Source organism: Euprymna scolopes, chromosome 33 (genome assembly GCF_053919585.1).
Source record: "Euprymna scolopes isolate OS-2025 chromosome 33, ASM5391958v1, whole genome shotgun sequence".
Classification (NCBI taxonomy): domain Eukaryota; kingdom Metazoa; phylum Mollusca; class Cephalopoda; order Sepiida; family Sepiolidae; genus Euprymna; species Euprymna scolopes.
The window spans coordinates 75,029,974-75,048,680 of record NC_136514.1 but is presented as its reverse complement, the minus strand read 5'-3'; the positions used below and the strand labels follow the sequence as shown (position 1 = coordinate 75,048,680).

At 29.6% G+C, this 18,707-nt stretch overlaps 1 protein-coding gene and 1 pseudogene across 1 annotated transcript in view; one reads left to right on the top strand and one right to left on the bottom strand.

Annotated features, from left to right (window-relative positions):
• LOC145258303 (uncharacterized) overlaps window positions 1–18,707 on the top strand; it is a 70,508-nt gene that overhangs the window by 30,314 nt on the left and 21,487 nt on the right. Inside the window, exon 4 of the mRNA XM_080116350.1 lies at window positions 9,409–9,674. Within this exon, the coding sequence (XP_079972476.1) occupies window positions 9,409–9,674 (266 nt within the window). The remainder of the gene's footprint in view (window positions 1–9,408; window positions 9,675–18,707) is intronic.
• On the bottom strand, window positions 4,412–4,548 carry LOC145258545 (U2 spliceosomal RNA; annotated as a pseudogene).

Genomic DNA, 18,707 nt, shown 5'->3' with positions numbered 1-18,707 from the left:
ATATGAATGTACATTATATATTTTAAGAGTTTTAAGCAAATAAAGTGATAAAAATGTGAACGTCATAAAATGGCGTTTTCGGTAAGGTTTTGTAATGACCCCCCCTGTTTTCTAAAGGTCCGTACCGTGATTGTATGAAGAATTTCGTCATGAAATTTGGGAACCAATTAGAAGAGGTGTTAATCTTAATACTGTCAAGTGTCCGAAATATTTTTGACCATTTCTTTTTTTGTCGTGTTAAAAATAAGACTTTAATATGACGAGTATTGAACATTTTGAAAAAAAAATTCTTCGGACACCCAGTAGTAAGTAAATCAATCTTTTTACTATCTTTATCAATTAAAAGTATTGTTTTATGTTGAGTAGGACCGCGGTAATTGATAATTTAAAAGGACCTACCCGAAAAAAAAAATTGTTTCTAATTATCGAATTTGGTCAAATGAAGTTTAAGCAGCAGCAGCAGCAGCAGCTCCAGCCTGTAGAATCAGCGATAGCACAGTTGTAAACAAACACGCGTTCTTTAATTTTTATTCAAGAACGAATTAAGAAAAACATGAAAATATGAATATAAATGTTCTTATGTTTAATTAGAGCTATTTTGTTATCAGAATAACATTAGTTTAGAACTATTCGGTTTTCAGAATATATAATAACAACAATCCTAACCAATTCGGCATTATAAATCTGTTGCAATTTCTCGTCAAATTTAAAAACATGGTTAAAAAAACAAAATAAACTTTTTTAGATATATAGCTTGCATGCACTTTTATTCTTTAAATTAGTTTTGAACAACGAATTAAAACAATGTTTTACTGCGAACAGCCACAAATGTTTTTTTTTCAAAATCAAAATAAGTATCAAAATCTCGTTTATACATAGATTCGAAAAAGTTGTCAAAAAACAAATATATAACAAATAAATGTTATCAAAGGCAAGATAAGTTACTTTTCTACCAAACTGGATATATTTTTTGTGTTTTTATTCAATGTAACATGTTTATTCAGCTCGAAAAAAATACAGTGTTTACGTAGAAAATTAAAAATGGCGCCCGGCCCGACTCTCTTTGACACGGTAAGTTTGAGAAAAGGAGTTAAAAATTAAAAAAAACTATACAAAATACTGTTAAAAACTCACCGAATATATGTCAGCCTATGTCACGGTAACATATATTGAGCGAGTTTCTAGCAGTATTTTGTCTACTTTTTTATTTTTAACTCTTTTCCCCAAACTTACCGTTTCAAGAGAGTCGGGCGCCATTTTAAATTTTCCAAAACATCGGTAAACACTGTTTTCAAGCTGAATAAACATGTTACATTAAATAAAAACACTAAAAAATTATCCAGTTAGGTAGAAAAGTAACTTGCTTTTGATAACATTTATTTGTTATATATTTGTTTTTTTGACAACTTTTTTGAATCTATGTGTATAGTAATACAAACCCTCAAAATCTATATCAATATTCTTGAAATTTTAAAAGCAGTTAGAAAACACATCAAACTACAATTAGGAAGCTTTTTATTTCGTTATTTTTTTTCTACTTATTAAGCGAAAGATATTTTTACAACCTGCTCCAGCGTAGTATAAACGGCCTATGGAATTAACACCTTCAACCTCGAAAATAGAAATCAACAAATTTTTGAACGCTCTTTTTGAAAAAAAGCTCTTAACTTCACCTCTAATACAAATTATGTGTGGCAAGTCTCCTCCTAAAACACTCTTTAACCCTAACAATAACACTAAGTTCGAGTGGCAAGCCCCCCCCAACAAAATACCTCTGTAAGCCACATACAAGCATCTAAAACAAACAAACAAAAAATAGATCCTTCCTTAAAGAAAAATACACATAAAAATAAATTGGTTAACTGTCCTAAAATGCTAGAACGGCCAGGAAATGATGAATTATTTTACATTAAATTTTTGTGAAACTAACCGCTCCCCCCTCTAATATTGTTTTTGTTAGCTTTGTCTCTGTCAAGTTTTCAGTATGTTCACACATAATTTTCCTTAGCCCTACAATTAATTCAAAGTCCGAATGGCAACCCTCCCCATATTCTCATTGCATAGAAACCCTCTTAAAACTACACATAATCATCTTAAAAAAAAAAAAAAACATGCATTTTTTCCCATAGAAAAAAAAACAGTTAACTGCCCTAAAATGCTAGAATGACCTGTAATAGGAAATTATTTTACATTCAATTCTAAAATAATTTGTTTATCTTTCATTAAAGTTTTTCATGGCATTTTATACATAATTTCCTAAAAAGGTAGAATCACATTTTGGAGGGGTGGTCAGAAGGAGTTGAGTGGGGTTAAACAGAAGGTGTTAATCTACAATAATACCAAAGAAATATTGCAATATATTCATTTTTAAATGGTCTTATGTTTAGATTTAAGTTTTTTGTACATAAAGCACATTACAATTCAACTTTGAGTTCTCCAACTTCTTTTCTGTTTATGGATACATGGCATTTTTAAGGAATTGCTGCATATTTATGCACATTTACTGCAGATTATTTGGAAACCATAAACTTTGGGAGATTTTCAGTTGCATATTCTGATTCCTTGTACAAAAATACACTTATATGGTAAATTTCATTTCTTAGTCTTGTGTTTTAACAAAGATATGACATTTTTACTGAAAAAGTAGTGTAAAAAATGTGACGAAACGCATATGGTCTTAAAGAGGGAAAAATATCCAAACGTGTGAGGCACAAAAATAGCCATAACTTCCTTAATTTTAATCAGATTTTAAAAATTTAAAAAGATTCTTTCTTAGCTCATCAAGCTCTTTCTATGCATACCAATATTGAAATATTTCAAGCTATTTCAATTTTTTCATGTGTATTGCTAGTTCAACCCATCCCGGGTGAATGTTGTCTCAAGTCAGGTCAATACATAAATTCCTAATGGCATTTTTTTCAAGCTAGTGAATTATAGATTATCTCCTTTCTGATATAAATATGCTACATGATTTTGTTGCTTGAAGTTTTGTTGACTCCAAAGAGTAAATATTATTTTTTATTAAAATTTTATTTCCTGTAATTTTTGGTGTTTTTTCACTGTTAAGTATATTCATAAGTTTTATTGTTTGATTTTGAGTTGCCATATTTTGTATATAATGCTATATAAATAAGCACCTTTCCATTTTTTTCTTTTTTTTTTTTTTCTGATGAAATTTTGCTTTTTTATGTTTTAAATGGATTTTTTATTTTTACTGCTTCACTGGATTTAAGTATTTTTATTTTTTTCTTATTCATTGTACTGCTATTCTTAATAACATGAACATTGTACTGCTATTCTTAATAACATGAAATGTAACATTTTTCATACTTCAATCTTGGGTACATTTCCTTTTTTTATTATTTCATTGTTTTCAGCATTTTTGTGGTAAATTATTTTTTATATTTTGTTTTTGTATCTTTTATTTAAAAAAAAAAACAAAACCTGTTACTTTTAAAAAAATGTTATCCTTATTCTGCAATAACATTGGAATATGTGTTTTTTAAGATATATTTTTAGGAATTACTCATAAATTCCTATATTAAAAAACAAAAATGAGGAAAAATCTGTACCCGTGAAAAATGAATCTATCATATTCCAAAAATGACGTAAATTTATTAAGTAGTTTTATTTTTAAATAAAATCAAATTTTATGACACATTGTCCGCTATTTTGAAAATAGGAAAAAAAACAAAAGATAATTCAATAATTCAAACTTGCAAAATAATGTTGAATTCGCATTAATCGCTTAAACATGATTTACTTGATCAGCTTACGTAATTTTTAGAATATGATATTTTCATTTTGTCATATATCATAGATATTTGTCTTTATTTTTGTTTTTTAATATAAAAGTAATTCTGGACCAGAACCAAATTACTTAAATAAAAAATAGCACTTGGATAGAATATTGAAAAAAATAAACTTTCATGAATTCCGAAATAATGGCAAAAATATGAATTCATAAAGAAATTTTGTTGTCAGTTTCACTTTAAATTGATGTCTCTTTGCATCGAGCTTATAATACCATATTGCTTTTTGGTTTGGAATTTCTCTTATATTATAAAGCAAAAAGCAAAGAAAAATCTGATGTATGTACCCGTAAACAAAACAAAAAAATATCATCTTCCAAAAGTAACAAGGCCGATAGCCATTAGTCGCATGCTCTCATGTAATGAATGAATGCGTGAATGTAGGATTGACATGAAATTCTTAAAGATAAACTAAAATGATCGAAAAATGGGCTGAAATGACTTAAATAACTAAAAAGTAAATGACTTTAATGAACTTAAGGATGAATTAAATGACTTTTAGAATGACTTGAATGCTTAAAAAATAACTGGAATCCTTCAAAAACAACTTGAATGATCTGGAGAATGACTTGAATGGCTTTGAGACTGACTGGTTGTAAAGTGGGTGATCATTTTACATTAAATTAATACAGAAAAGTTATCCCCCACTTTATATCACAAAGTTACAAACATAAGTACAGCTTGTAGTAAGACAGATACTACACTTTGATCTTGGCCAAAAGGCCAAGAAAAGGGTATTTATTTGTTCCCTTACCGAGCAAATTAGGCACAAGCTCTATTTTTAATGTGAGGAGTGAAGGGGAAATGGGGACCAACTCCCTGGGGAGTAGGGGAGCTGGATAGTGACAATTGGTATGAAGAGTTGCCCCTACATTGACCAAGATCTTATATGTGAGGCTGCCTCCACATATGGTCTTTGCTTGCAGTATGTATTTATTTGCTTCCCCACTGAGCAAATTAGGCACAAGGCCGTTTTCTAATGTGGAGAGAAAGAGGGGGGCGAGGGGAAAGGGGACCAGCTCCCGATGGGTGGGGAATGGGAGCTGGATAGTGACAATTGGTATGAAGGGTTGCCCCTACATTGACCAAGGTCTTATATGTGGGATTGCTCCCACATATGGTCTTTGCTTGCAGTATCTGCCGGAACAGATACTATACTCTGATCTTCATATATAATTTATTTCGTTAAAATGAAAATTACAATCAAAATAATTTAATGTAAAATTAAAATAAATTAAAAGTAAAATTCAAATTTAGAAAACAAATTTAGGCACGAGGCCCTATAAGATCTGGGAGGGGGGGTGTTGCAGGGTATTTGTTACTAAAGTGAAAATGGAGTCTTTGGCGACTTTACTCTTGACTGGCAACATTTACCACAATACTTCATTCACTCTGTGGAATCTAAACTAACTAATGAAAACCCCTGCGTTTTTGCAAAAAAGGATATATATACAATTTCTGTGTGTGGGTGTGCAAAAAATTTTTTTTTTATTAAAATGTGTGTGTGTGTGTGTGTGTGTGTGTGTGTGTGTGTGTGTGTGTGTGTGTGTGTGAACAAAGTTCAATTCATTGGAAAATAAAAAGTTCTTGAATTTGGAAGAAAAACAGTTCGTGTTGGGGAGTGGGGAATCTAGAAAAAATATACAAAAAATAAAATTCCTAGTGCATTGTTAGTAAGGTCCCTCCCTGAGCTAATCTAGAAAGTTAGATCACCTACTGTTTTCCGGGGCACCGAAAACAAGCGGGAAGATCCCTAATGGGGATTGGGAAGAATTCTTATCGCGCGTGTCATGCTTATGGTGGTAACGCGACTTCAAACTTGGTGCCTCATCGGATGCACAAGCTAGCATCATGCACCCACCTCTTATCAAAGCCCACTTGAGGCAACCTCTTCCAATCGCATCTGATCTTTACTTTAGGCAGATGTTTAAAGTAGATGATCAGATCCCGATCTGGAACAGATATCCCTTTGTGGACTCGCTTGAGACGTGTGATCCATATGACCATCCTCGCTACTGCTAGTATCGCTAGAAAAACCATTCTTTTCTCCCTAGGCAGCGGCGGATCAATGTTCTCCACAAAATAGTTCAGCGCTTGGCATCGATGCGAGCCGTTACCTCGTTGACGTACCCTAGGAGGGTCTTGACCTGCTGCAGCGGGAAAAGGCATGACCAGCTGTTTCCCTCATATCCTCGTTGCAGCGCAGGCAGTAGACTCGGGTTTCTTCATTGTACAGATTGAGTTCTTCAAGAAGCGGCAGTGCGTTCCGGACAAGTCTCCAGGTAAGGGAAAATTCTGAGTTTGTAAGAAAGTCCCGTCCCAGAGCCCAACTCCACTGGGAGCGAACCTCCTCTAACAACATCCCCGTCTGTTTCACTAGCAGTTCCTTTGTGCTACGCCCCACTAGCTCCCGATAAAGCCTGTTCCTAGACTGTTTGAGGACACTGGTCCCCAGCAACACTCTAAGTTCGGTGTAGAATGTTTGTTACCCCCTCGGTTTTTGCCGAGCTTCGACCGAGGGGTTGGGTGTGAGATTGGAAAACGAGTTTCCAACTGCAGTGACCCATGGAATGTCTACATACAACGAATGGGTCAGGAAGGCCAACCTCTCTGCGTGCTTGTGACACAGGAGATCGGGCACTCCCAAGCCTCCCTTGCTCGGATTTCGAACACAGACCTCTCTGCAAACATACTGCTTACCTTTGTTTCACAAGAGTGTGTTGAGGTGCTCCTGTAAGCTGATTCGTCATTTGCAGGGAGGGGAAGTACAGACAGACGGTAAAGGATGAGCGGAAAGACGTATGTTGCACACGTCTCCGCCCGACACTTCAAGGACAATTCCCTTCGAACCCATCTTGGCCAAAAGGCTAAAAACAGCATCTATTAACAACAGACCTTTGATCTTAAACAAAAAGGCCAAGCACAAAAGTGTTACAGACAGACCGACCGACTGATGGACTAACTTAGAGTCGCTTGCACGCGACTAACAATTGATAAAGTAGTTATTTTTTTCTTTTATAAAGAAAATCATTTTTAACCGATTAGTATAAATCTTGCAAGTTTTGAATTATTGTTGAGTTATTTCCCTTTGATTTTATTCTTTGAGATTTTTTTTCTTCAAAATGAGTCTTCTGATACTCATAAAATTTGATTTTCTTACTAAAAAATAAAACTAATTGGTTGATTTACGTGATTTTTGTAATATGATATTTTTGTTTCGTTATGGGTACATTACAAATTTTTCTTTATTTTTAATATAGGGAGAATTCTGGACAAGAACCTTCTTTTTTTATTATTCTTTTTTTTATTACAAATTATAGTATTTAATTTTTGGGTTGTGGTAAAAAACAGCACTAAACCTTGATTAGAGGGAAGGGATTATACCGAAATCAACATAAATTTCAGCAAATTTATCATTTGAAATGCATTCCAGAATGAATGATGACTTTTTTGTACTCATACTCGAAACTCTGAATCCCTTGTTAATATTTTCTTTTATCATTTAAAATTTTTTTGCAAGTTTCAAGTCATAAACAAAAAGTTAAATTGTTCAAAAGCTTTTACATTTTTTAAGATATTTGAAATTTTGAATAGACAAAAAGATAATTGAAATTTTGAATAGACAAAAAGATAATTGAAATTTTGAATAGACAAAAAGATAATTGAAATTTTGAATAGACAAAAAGATATTTGAAATTTTGAATAGACAAAAAGATATTTGAAATTTTGAATAGACAAAAAGATAATTGAAATTTTGAATAGACAAAAAGATATTTGAAATTTTGAATAGACAAAAAGATATTTGAAATTTTGAATAGACAAAAAGATAATTGAAATTTTGAATAGACAAAAAGATAATTGAAATTTTGAATAGACAAAAAGATAATTGAAATTTTGAATAGACAAAAAGATAATTGAAATTTTGAATAGACAAAAAGATATTTAAAATTTTGAATAGACAAAAATATATTTGAAATTTTGAATAGACAAAAAGATAATTGAAATTTTGAATAGACAAAAAGATAATTGAAATTTTGAATAGACAAAAAGATAATTGAAATTTTGAATAGACAAAAAGATATTTGAAATTTTGAATAGACAAAAAGATAATTGAAATTTTGAACAGACAAAAAGATATTTGAAATTTTGAACAGACAAAAAGATAATTGAAATTTTGAATAGACAAAAAGATAATTGAAATTTTGAATAGACAAAAAGAATGCTTTTGGACTTTTTAGATGCAAATTTATTAAAATTGTTACACTTTTTTTTAACAAATTTCTTTATTAATTTTGGATAATAAAATATCAGTGTTGTGATACATTAGAAATTAATGTGTGAGATGAATGAGCAAAAGTTATTCCTTTGCTTTGTTTGGTTCATTCTTTCTTTTTTCGCTTCTTTCATGACAGTCTGGCATTGATGAATTTCAAATGAATGCTAAAAAGAAAATGACTTTAATTGCTACCCTTTTTCTTTCTTTGAACAAACAAAATGCTTTGAAACCATGTCTAAAATGCAATTATTTTTATTGAAAATCGTTAGATTTTTTTTATTTTCTTTTTCAAACTTTATTTGATTTTTTCTGGTTATTTTCAGATAGTAAATTATCCATCATCAGAGAAAGTGCTTTTTTGTCTCTCCCCATACATTTTTATGAAAGTTTTTTTTCTCCATTTATGCCAAATATTGGTACAAAAATTTAACTATCTACATATCCTCATCTATTAACTAAATTTTTTTTTTCATGCTACAAATTTTTTTTTTCATGCTACAATTTTTTTTTTTTCATGCTACAAATTTTTTTTTTCATGCTACAATTTTTTTTAACTATAAATATTGAGTAAAACAAAAAACACCCTGGTTCGTTCTCGAGTATCACAATTTAATATTTTTTCTTGGATAATTTAATCCGATTTTACAAATAAGTTGTTTTAATTTTCGGTTTTCAGTGTTGACTGCTTTTTCATTTTCTTTTCTTTTATCAATTTTTTATGCATTTAATTTTTTTATCAATTTTTTATGCATTTAATTTTTTTATCAATTTTTTATGCATTTAATTTTTTTATCAATTTTTTATGCATTTAATTTTTTTATCAATTTTTTATGCATTTAATTTTTTTATCAATTTTTTATGCATTTAATTTTTTATCAATTTTTTATGCATTTAATTTTTTAATCAATTTTTTATGCATTTAATTTTTTGATCAATTTTTATATTTTATTTTTTGATCAATTTTTATATTTTTGTGTATTTTAAACATTTTACTTTTGTTTTTAAATATTTATTCTGATAGTAAGCTTTCATTTAATTTTTTGAAAGATTTTTAGAACAAGTAAAAAAAAAAAATTTTTTTTCTGAAAAAAAAATTAAATGGATGAATTTTATTGTGGTAGCTTTCAGTAGAATTTTTTTTTAAAATTTTTCCAACTTCATTTTTTCTAGATATGTTAATTATCGACTTTAAAAGTTTCTTTTATTCTTAATATTAATAGTAAAAACGTTTTCTTTTTCCTCACCCATTTAAAAGCATTCATCTTTTGAGGATGTTTTTAAATGGAAATGTTTGGCATTTCATTTTTATTTTATAAACAGGGACTTAAATAAATTACCCCAACTTCCTCAGCCCCAAAGAATGGGTGGTCCACCACCCAAAAAGTTGTGTCCGGATTTCCAAGATTATAGCTCTCCTGTTTCAACAGGAATTCGAAGAACGTTGGTGACCCTCTCTGATAATTCTTCACTCAGCAATAACACATCCCAACGCAGGGTCGTTCCTCCCGCTGTGGCCACCGCTGTTGCTAAACCGTCTGTGCCATCTCAAAGAACCGCAATCAGATCATCCACTGGTTCACCACTGAGTAAGCTTTTCTCAAATCATTTTTTACCATAAAATTACTTTTTTTTTTACGCTGCTATCAAATGAAGATTTTTTAATTAAATATATAAAAAGAAATGACTTTTTTTTATTTTATTCGTGTTAAATTATATATTTTTTAACAAATTATGTAATTCATACACTTGCCATATGGCTATCTGTTTAACTCTATTTCTGAATAGTTACAAACACTTTTACAAGCAAATAATTTTTTCTTAATTGTGTGTTTTTTTTATCTAGTTTGTTTTTCCATCTTTAATCTTGGATTTTTGATTATTAAAGTTTTTTTTTCACCAAAGTCAACAGGCTATAGGCCATTATTGAAATGATCTTTTCCCTGTTGACTGTGGTATATTTGCTAATCCTGTTCAGTTCTAGGAGGTCCATTCTCCTAAACTTTATCTTCTCCCCTTGAGAAGGGGTTATTGCTAATTCCCTACCAATAGGGCTGCTCAGGAATTTTTTGAAAGTTAGAGTACTCTACCTCTAGGGCGCTGGCTCTTCAATCCCACTTTCCGACCCTGCTATCACATCATCCCACTGTGGAAGAGAGATAAATAATTTCTTTCTCCCCAAATGCCAACTATAGTCATTAATAAAATTCACAATCCATTGTACAATCCAACCACATTTTTTAACTTGTCCAGTTTCAATCATGCATGTCAAACATTCTTTGTTTTATCGCCAGTCAGTGATATGAAATATGAGGGGCACTTTGGTGATTGTCTCCTCAGTAGGTATGGTCCTAAATGAGCTTCACACTCATTTTTCCCAACCACCCTGATTTATATCTGTGAAGCTATCTTAAAGATAAATTCTATCAAAACAATCTCTAGACTATTGTTGAACTGAAGTGGACTATGATGGCCTAAATCAGAACCATGCAAAGAGAGGAGTGAGTCGAGAGTTATCAACAATTTTGCATCTCCTGTTCAGGTGTACTTATCATTGAATGATAATGAAACAAAGACTGTTGGCTATTCATAACTGAAACTTGGTGGACAAGTCAGCTGAATTTTATTTCCTACTAAATATGTTTGAATTGCAGAAAAGATTGAATTTTATTAACAATTTCATGGTTGATTTTTGGGAAGGGAGCGTCATATATCTTAGTTTTAAAATAGTTCAAATAAATATCTGGTGTCAAATATTTCTTTTAATCTCCGATATTACTTGGAAAGGACTCATTGTCTGTTCATGATGTTTTAAAGTTGCATAAATTATCTGACTATGCATGTGCGAAACTAATAAAACTATATTTGTTTTTTGTTAAATATCTAAACTTTTCATTTTACCCCAACGCATACGCACAAAAAAAATTCCCAGAAGTTAATTTTATTTACTTAAATTGAATATTAATGATTGCAGGGGTAGACAACTCATTCTATACCTTGTTTGCTTTTTGAAAACTATTTTGAGGTATGAAAAAAGTTTTTATTTTTATATATATAAATATATACACACATTTTAAAGCTTTCTTTTAGTTAATTAAAAATAGTATTAGATATATTCTCGGAAAGTGAGGCAACTCCAGTTTTCTTTATTTTGTATAGTTTTCTATTAATAATTCTCTTGAAATAATAACTATTAGGATTTATAATATTAAAACCTAATTGTCAGCTAAATATTATTTTCAATTATTAAAGCGGAACTTATTTACAATGGTAACAATTTAATGTGTATTAAAATATAAAAGTGTAACTAGTATGTTTTTTAAAACTAAGTCAACCTACAACAGCATTCAATTTTTGTACAATTTTAAAATGGGTAAATTCAGAATTTTCACACAACAGCAGATTTTTCTCAATCTTTCCTTTGATGATCAGATCTAATTAAAAGACATTTTTTGATGGGTGTGAAATTTGATCACAGTGTACAAATCGTGGTACATATGTTATTATAAGGGGTATGAATTATTTGCTTTTATTTATCCAGAATTCCATCTATATTAAAATAAAATTTTTTTAAAAATATCTGTGAAAAACCAAAATATATTCTTAAAATCACGTGAATTGATCAAGTAGTTGTATTTTTAAATGAGAAAATTGAATTTTATAAGTAACGGAGCAGTGACTGTCTTGCCAATCAGTTTGAAAACAATTTCAAGAAACAAGCAGAGATAACCATCCTATTGACGGAATGTTGCATCTCTCTACTTGTTCTACAAGTATTTTAATGGTGAATGCTCTGATGAACTGCAAGCACTTGTATCCCCTCGACGTAAATACCCCCGACTAGCAGCTAAATCCCACCCTTACTCAGTAGAGATCCCTAGATGTAAGAGAGCTTTCTACTCCAATAGTTTCTTCCCCAGAACTGTTAGACTTTGGAACACCCTTCCGGGTCCCTGGTTCCCCAACTGTACTAACGTGCAGAAGTTCAAGTGTAATATGAACAGACATCTTGCTGCCCAACTCCCTACATAATATCCTTGTAGCTTATGTCCCTGACAGTAGCCCCCTACATCAAAGTGGCAATATGCCTTGTTTGGGGTGAAAATGTAATAAAAAAAAAAAAAAAGAAAAACAGCTCAGCAATAATTCAAACTTGGAAAATTTTTTATTATAATGTCTGAATTCCCAGTAATCGCTTAAAAACGATTTTCTTTATAAAAATAAAACTGATCGCTTTACGTGATTTTAAAATTATATATTCTGTTTGTCATGGGTGTGTACATTGTGCAGAATTTTTTTTTTTTACTGTGGTGGGAATTCTGGACAAAAATCTTACTTTTTTTTCTTAATCCATCCAGAATAGCAGATTTCTGCTGGGGCCTCTCATATATATCTGAATTCTCAGCTTTTTGATTGAAATTTGCTGCTTTTTTTTTTTTTTTTTTTTAATTTAAAAAAAAAAATTTTTTTTTAAGAAACAGATAATTTTTCCTTTTTAGTTCTTGTCTAAAAACTCACTCTCTCTTTTTTCTTTCTATTTCTTTCTGACATGTTTCAAATCCTTGAATGTTTGAAAGTTTTTATTTGGGTTATCCTGGTTAATGAAATTAATGCAACATATCAGACCACCTACCATTAATGATATGGTATAACAACTTAAAAAAAACTTTTTTATCAAATTAGAAATTTGTCATTGGATTTTTTAAATCTACTAAAATCAACATGAATCAAGTATTGGTAATGCTTCGAAAAATTTGATTTGCCCCTTAGAAGGTTTTTTTCCCCCTAGGTGAAATTGCATGGTTTCAAAAATATCAAAGTATTTTTGTTTTTTTTCCCCCCCATAAATGTGATAAGTTGTAGAGTTCATATAATGATGAACAAGGGAAGATAACTTGTGATTTACCTATTATTGACTTTGTGAAATCAAACTATTCATGTTAAACAGATAGCCTTTTGCTTATCAGCTTTTAAAAAAAAATTATTACAATATATTTTCAAGTTCGTTTAATCCATAGTGTATTTTTTTTTTGTTTTACAAATGAAAGATTTTTCATCAGAAAAAAGAAAACATTTTTTCTCATAAATTATATTAAAAAAATATTTTTGTTACAAATGTTTTATTTGATACAGCCGTTATAATTATTTGAAAAAACTGTCTATTTTTGTCTCCATGATTTTTTTCTATATTTTTTAATTATTTTTCATGTAATTAATGCACAAGTCTTTTTCATATATATATATATATATTGTGTTTTTTATATTGTTTTTTCTTGTCTTTTTGTGTTTTTATTAATGAATTTTATATTCTTATTGTGATCTAGTTTGGGATGGGATGGTATATAAATATTAAATTCATTCATTTTTCAGAATAAAAATATTTTATGCTACTTATGATAATAATTCCCCAGTAACTGCAATAGATATGATATTTTTTTGCTATGAAAACTTTTTTTTAAAAATTTATTTATTTATTTATTTTTATTTTAGAAAAGTAAGATATTAAGTTTTAGTGAAAACAAGTCAGTTTGCTATTCATCTCAAACTATCAGGGCTACTGTTACTTAGGGCAAAAGTTTAACATATTTCTGTTAAAACTTCTACTTCTCTCTTTCACCTCCCCCATTTCCTCCCCTTCTACCCACTCTCTCTTTTTTCTCCATCCAGCCCATTCTATCTCCCTGGAAAATCGACCCTACCCTGATGAAATTTGCACCAGTTTAGTATCAAAGAATAAATTTTAGGTATTATTTATTCCGGGCAATGTTGATCAAGAAAATATCAATTTTATGGATATTTGTTTCATAGTTTTACTTTTAAACATGACATAATATCATAGACAATTGCCCTTTATGTAATACTAGCAGGGGGTACCCAGCGTTGCCCGGGTGTGTGTGTTTTTAGGTAAATCAAAACAAAAATTCTTGCCGGGTGTTTGTTTAAAAAAAAAAAAAAATTTTGGTAGGTATGTAGGAAGGATTGAACCCGAAGCCTTGATGCGCAGTTGGAAAATAATAAAGTGTGAAAAAAAAAAAAACGTGTGACGTTTAACAGAAACATGTTTGAATTTATTTTGGTAAGATTAAGAATTGGCAGGTGCCCATACTTGACGACTTAGTGAGATCAACTTTCAGTGCGTGGCAGTATTTTATTTACTGCGGGTCTGTTCGTTTCTTTTTTGTATACGAAAAACTCGAATCCACATGCGGCGATCGAAAACTGTTGAATATTTAACTTTTGAAAGTTGGGCAAATTAAATAGACAGGTGACCCCCATTGTTAACTCGCAGATATTATGATTTCAACGTGATATAAAAAGTTTTAAAAAGTTGTGAGCTGACCGATCGCTTCTTGGAAAAAAGCCTTTCTCGGGCATACACGAAAACGCACACACACACACAAACATTTTCGCTTTTATATATAGAGATTTGTTTTTATAGTTTGCTAATAGAACCTGATAGGCAGTTATTTTTAAAAATGTGAAAAAATTGAACATCTTAGTTTAAAATACAAACTACCTTTGGAAGTTTTGTGATGAGGATTAATAATTTGTTTTTGAATTATTTAAACTATTGTCTTCAACTGTATTGCTATATATGTTTTTTTTTTTTTAATATAAAGGAAGATTAAATTTTACCTATTGTAAGAATGGAGATCAAAATGAAGGCTTGCCAGCTTTAAAGCATGTGGACTGTTTCACACATTTGACGTTTGATTTTCAGAGGAAGAAAATATCTTGTGTGTGTAGCTAGGTTTTTTTTTTTTTTTATAGCTGACATTCATTTGCATACAGAGAGAACAACTATAAGAAAGATGAGCAATGACATTTTTGACAGCTGAGAGAGATGTTGGAGCTGAAATTTGTTAGTGGTCATTGCAGTATTATTGAAAAGGAATCATTGCAATGTTGTTGAAGAGAAATTTTGTTAATTTACTTGAACATGTTACATTATATTCACAATGTTTTGAGCAATGTCATCTTTCATCTTTGGATGCATCTTGTGAACCACTGTCGATACAAACTTTTAAATGGAAAGATTCCCAAGTTCAAAAGATATAACTGAAGATGGTTGCTGGTCACATCATCTGAAGTCTTGTGAATACAAATAATAATTACACCCCCCCCCCTCACTCCCCAATGAAAATCAAAACAAACTAGTTTTCACTAAAACGTATCTACATAAAATGAAATAAGATGATCATATTTACTGTAGTTACTGAGGATTGTTATATTGGGAAACGCAAAATATTTAAAAAAAAATTTTTTATTCCTCTTTTAAATAATGTATCCTGGCAATTTACAAAACAAAATCGATGAAAACAGTTATAGTTTTTGACTTTTTTTAAACACTTTTATTGTACACATATCCAAATATTGAAACAAAAATATTCAGAGGTTTTGATAAAATAAAAATTGTTTAAAAAAACTAAATTAATATCAATACAATTTCAAATTAGTTTTTATTTCAAAGTATGAACTGTTACTTTTATTTTTATAAACTTCTTCCATATATTATTTCTACCTTTTTAGTAGAAACAGTTTTTGCCAAAATAATATACATGGGATTTTCATTTTCTGTTTTTATAATTTACCAACAAGAAAAATAACTTTTTACATATTTTTATGATTTTTTTTTTTTTTTTACTTTATTGATGTCTTTTTTCTTTCCTAAATGTCTACAAGTGTTTATGTTGATATGTAAATTCAATCTTTTTTTTTTTTAACGCTGGTTTTTAGAATGCAATTCCTTTTTTTCTTTTTATCTGCTTGCTTTATTTTTTATTGTTGCAATTTTGTATAATTTTTTAAGGTATTATTTGTTATTACGGATGTTTTACTATTTTTTATTTTTGTAATTATTACAATTGGGATTTTTTTTTTTTAATTTCTTTCAACAAGATAAAATAAATCTTTTCTCATAATTAATTAATCACAATGGATCTGCTAATCCAATAAATCTTTCAAATTATTATTTTATTTTATTTTTTTATATTGTCTGGATTTTTTTCTACCTTATTTTTTTAAAAGTTGAATTCATATTATTAATTTTTTTTTTCTCCTGTTAATCTGAAAAAACTTCCATGTCTGTGATTGCTTGTCATTCCTTTGTCTTTCTGATTTTCTCAAAAATGGTTTATTAGTTTTTTCACAAGATTTTGCGTAAAGTTGCCATCTTTTTTTTTTTTTCGCTCCAAATATGCATATTGCCATTTGGATGAAAGGGGCTACTATTTGGAATCCTGTCTAACTATGGACTCTGGGGAGTTGAGCAGCGAGATGTCTGTTCACAGTTCATTTAAACTTGTGTAGTCAGGGAAACACAAAGGGAATTCCAAAGTCTAGCAGTCCGAGAGAAGAAGGCTTTCCGACATCTAGGGATTTCAATAGTGAAGGAACGGGGTCTTGCTGTTTGTTAGGTTTGTTGGGATGGACGTTGAAATTTGGCCAATAGTGTGTAACCTATTCGATTTTAGAATTTCTTTTTTTTTTTTTTTTTTTAACCCTGTCTAAGAGTGAGAAACTAATGATAGATGCACCAGCCCAGACATAGGAATAATACTCCATGCATGTAATTTGGGCAATGAACAAAACAAGAACTAAAAATCTTTCAACAATTTTTATTGACATTTATTATTATTCTACTTTTTTTTTTTTTTTTAATTCATATTATTTTTTTTCTGTTATGTATATATCTTTTGTTTTTGTAATCTATTATATTAATGGCAAATGTTTGTATGTGGGTTTGTTTAGTATGTTTTGACTTTTAGCGAAACAAAGACCCATGAGCTTAGTATTGTCTTCATCAGTAATGTCTTTGATATATAATATGTAAAATTCAGAAAAAAATATTAATTCCTTTGGGTAGAAAATGTTAGAATCTGGTGGGAGTCAGGTTAAATCTTATCTTTAATGCTGTCATCCGTCTTGTGCATGCGTAGTTGTCTTCAGACTTTCCTTATGTTAAGTATATTAATTTCTAACGTCTTCACATGACTCTTAAATTTAACTCGGTGGATAAGATATGAACTAAAGACATTAACTTTTTAGGTTCAATCCCAGGTGACGTCTGATTCATTTTTATCACTTTTTATCGTGCTGAAATAAGATTATCATTTAGAAACTTGTTGATAACATGATGGTGGGGCTTTAACTATTCTGTAATTTAACTTAATATTTAATAAATAAAAGCTACTATGTAAAAATTAAATTTAATCTTTTTCCATTGTTGGGAGAAATTTTATTTGGTGTGATCGACGTATAGTGAATTAAGTTTTTAATATTAATTTTTTAAATCATTCAATAAAAAAATAATTAAAACATGTAAATAATTGTAGAGTGGGGTGGGGGGGCTTTACTGCTACCACTTAAAAAGAATGCTGATTCTTCTTTTTAGGGTGACTACATTTTCGTATTTTTATCTGTTTAGTACTTTCGCAGTTTATGAACTACTATTTTTTTTAGAGAGGATTTTCAAGTTACATTTAATTTTTTACTGTATCTTTTGTTTATTAAATTGTTAGGTGTAAGTACGGAATAGTTAAGTCCCCCTTCCCCATGTTAAGAATGGGTTCCTAGATAATAAAGTTATTCTTTCTGCATGGTCCATAAACTGCCGAAATAACAAATGTTTGCTATTTGAAACAGAAAAAACAAAAAAATAAATTGGAGTAAATTTCTATGTTGTTTTGAATGTTTTCAGTGTTTTTTTTTTTTTTTTTTTTTTTTTTACTACATTTGTTATCACTTTTATTAGCTAAATATGAGTATTTTCGATTTGAGTTTAATCCAACTCGAAAAATGTATTTAAAAATGTTTATAAATCCCCTATCATTACCAATATTTTTTTGCATTATATTTTTGGTCAACTACTGAGGGTGGATTAATGTAAAAAAATTAACTCCTATTTGTGGCTTTTAAACATTTGCATTAAAAGTAAATTTACTCAGCGTTTTCTACAATGAAAGTGGCATAATCTTTTTTTTTCTTCGGTAAATTGGATTTTTTAGCACTTGATTTATAATTGATTAATGATTGATTTTTTTTTTTTTTTTTTTTTAATATTACTTGGAATTTTATTTTTTTTTTTAAATTGACAAAAATAAAGGGGGTGTTTTTATTTATTTTTTAATCTGCGATGTTAATTTGAAAGGATTTATGTGTCTGTCACTCTTGTCTCGTTTATTTTGATTTTCTCAAGATTTATCCTGAAAATTTTTCAAGAAAATTCAGATTTTGTTTCTGAAAATGACAATTATTTTAATTTAAAATTATTTAAAAAAAAAAACAAAACAAAAAAACTCCTTCATTTGTTTTTGTGCAAAATTTAAAAGTTCAGATTAATTGGTGTATGAAACCATGATGCTTATACAGAATTCAACCTAGTTAAAAAAAAAATACAGAAAACTCTTTATGAAATACGTTATGGAATGAAAATGTTATATCCAAAAATCACACAACTTTACATTAGAGTATTTTTTTTTTTTTTTTTTTTTACCTAAGAAAATTAAATTTTATAAGGAAGTGAGACAGATCCACTATGTTTTAGGATGTTTTAAAAAGCAAGAGAGACAACTCAATTTGACGACAAAGACTTTTGTTTGTTTTAATCAGCCTTGTAATAG